A 1,033-nucleotide genomic window follows, 5' to 3' on the forward strand; every position below is an offset into this window, starting at 1 on the left:
GTTGCCATCTTCGCAGGGCACGTGGCCGTCGCGGAAGGAGCCGTCGCCCCGCGAGCTCCCGGCCATCCCCTTCATCTCCGCCGTCGCCCGCAAGAGGAAGAAGTGGCGTGAAGCCGAATGCTTCGGCAGCAGCACCGACGACGACGCGGAGCACAGAGATACGCGGGGCCGGGGGCAGGAGGAGGGCACGGCCACCGCACCGGGACCCGGCGGAACCCCACGCACCGGGAAGGAAAACGCCGTGGAAACCGGCGGTACCGGGCAGGAACCGGCAGCGGACGCCCGCTCCATCGTGTCGGGGTATTCCACCCTATCCACCATGGAGCGAAGTCTGAGCTCCGAGGTGCAGTCGGTGGCCGAAAGCCGCGGGGAGGAGGCGGATGATGAGCGCAGCGAGCTGAGCCACGCGGAGACGGACACGGAGAGCCGAGCGGGGCCGGGGGGGGCGGCGGCTGGGCTGGGGGGCGGCGATAGGGCATCACCCGGCCGGCCCTCCTTCAGTTCCCACCGCCTCATCCAATGCGATACGTTGGCACGTAGGAAGCTGGGCAGGGCGCGGCCGGGGGGGGACAACACGCTGCCCGTCGGGGGTCTCGCCCTGCCCGTAACAGAGGGCGCTGGGGGCGGTCGGGTCCCCCCGGTGCGGCCGTCATTGCGGGAGCAGCTCCGGCAGCGGCTGCGGGGCTCTGCGGATGACACAGGGGTGCGACTGCGAAGGACCCCCTCCCCGGAGACCCGGCGTAGGAAGAGCCGTTGGAGGCGGCACACGGTGCTGGTGTTGCCCGGCGGTATCACCGACCTCAATTGCAACGAGTGGAAGGGGTCGAGGGGGGGGCTGTCGGTGCCCACCGGGCCGTTCCGCGATCCGGATTCGGGGCTCAGCAGCCTGGAATCCACCAAAACCCGGCCCGTGGTTCCCGACCCCCCCGGCACCGGGACCCCCCCGGGCAGCCCCAGCCCTGCCGGCCCCCTACGCTTCCCTCAGTGTCTGTGACCTCCTGGGGCTGCTGCCGATTCCCCCCCCCCCCCCCCC

The 1,033-nt window shown here is 71.9% G+C and overlaps 1 protein-coding gene across 1 annotated transcript; it reads left to right on the top strand.

The window, feature by feature from the left end:
• Window positions 1-4: 4 nt before the first annotated feature.
• On the top strand, window positions 5-1,019 carry LOC122191817 (rho GTPase-activating protein 23-like; the record flags this gene model as incomplete). The annotated part of the gene is made up of 1 exon (XM_042892213.1): window positions 5-1,019. A coding segment is annotated over one exon (990 nt), but the record flags the coding sequence as incomplete, so codon positions are not given.
• Between the last annotated feature and the right edge of the window lie 14 nt (window positions 1,020-1,033).

This window comes from Lagopus leucura, unplaced genomic scaffold (genome assembly GCF_019238085.1).
Source record: "Lagopus leucura isolate 7727_CA_CO unplaced genomic scaffold, USGS_WTPT01 26095-0_obj-0_obj, whole genome shotgun sequence".
Taxonomy (NCBI): Eukaryota; Metazoa; Chordata; class Aves; order Galliformes; family Phasianidae; genus Lagopus; species Lagopus leucura.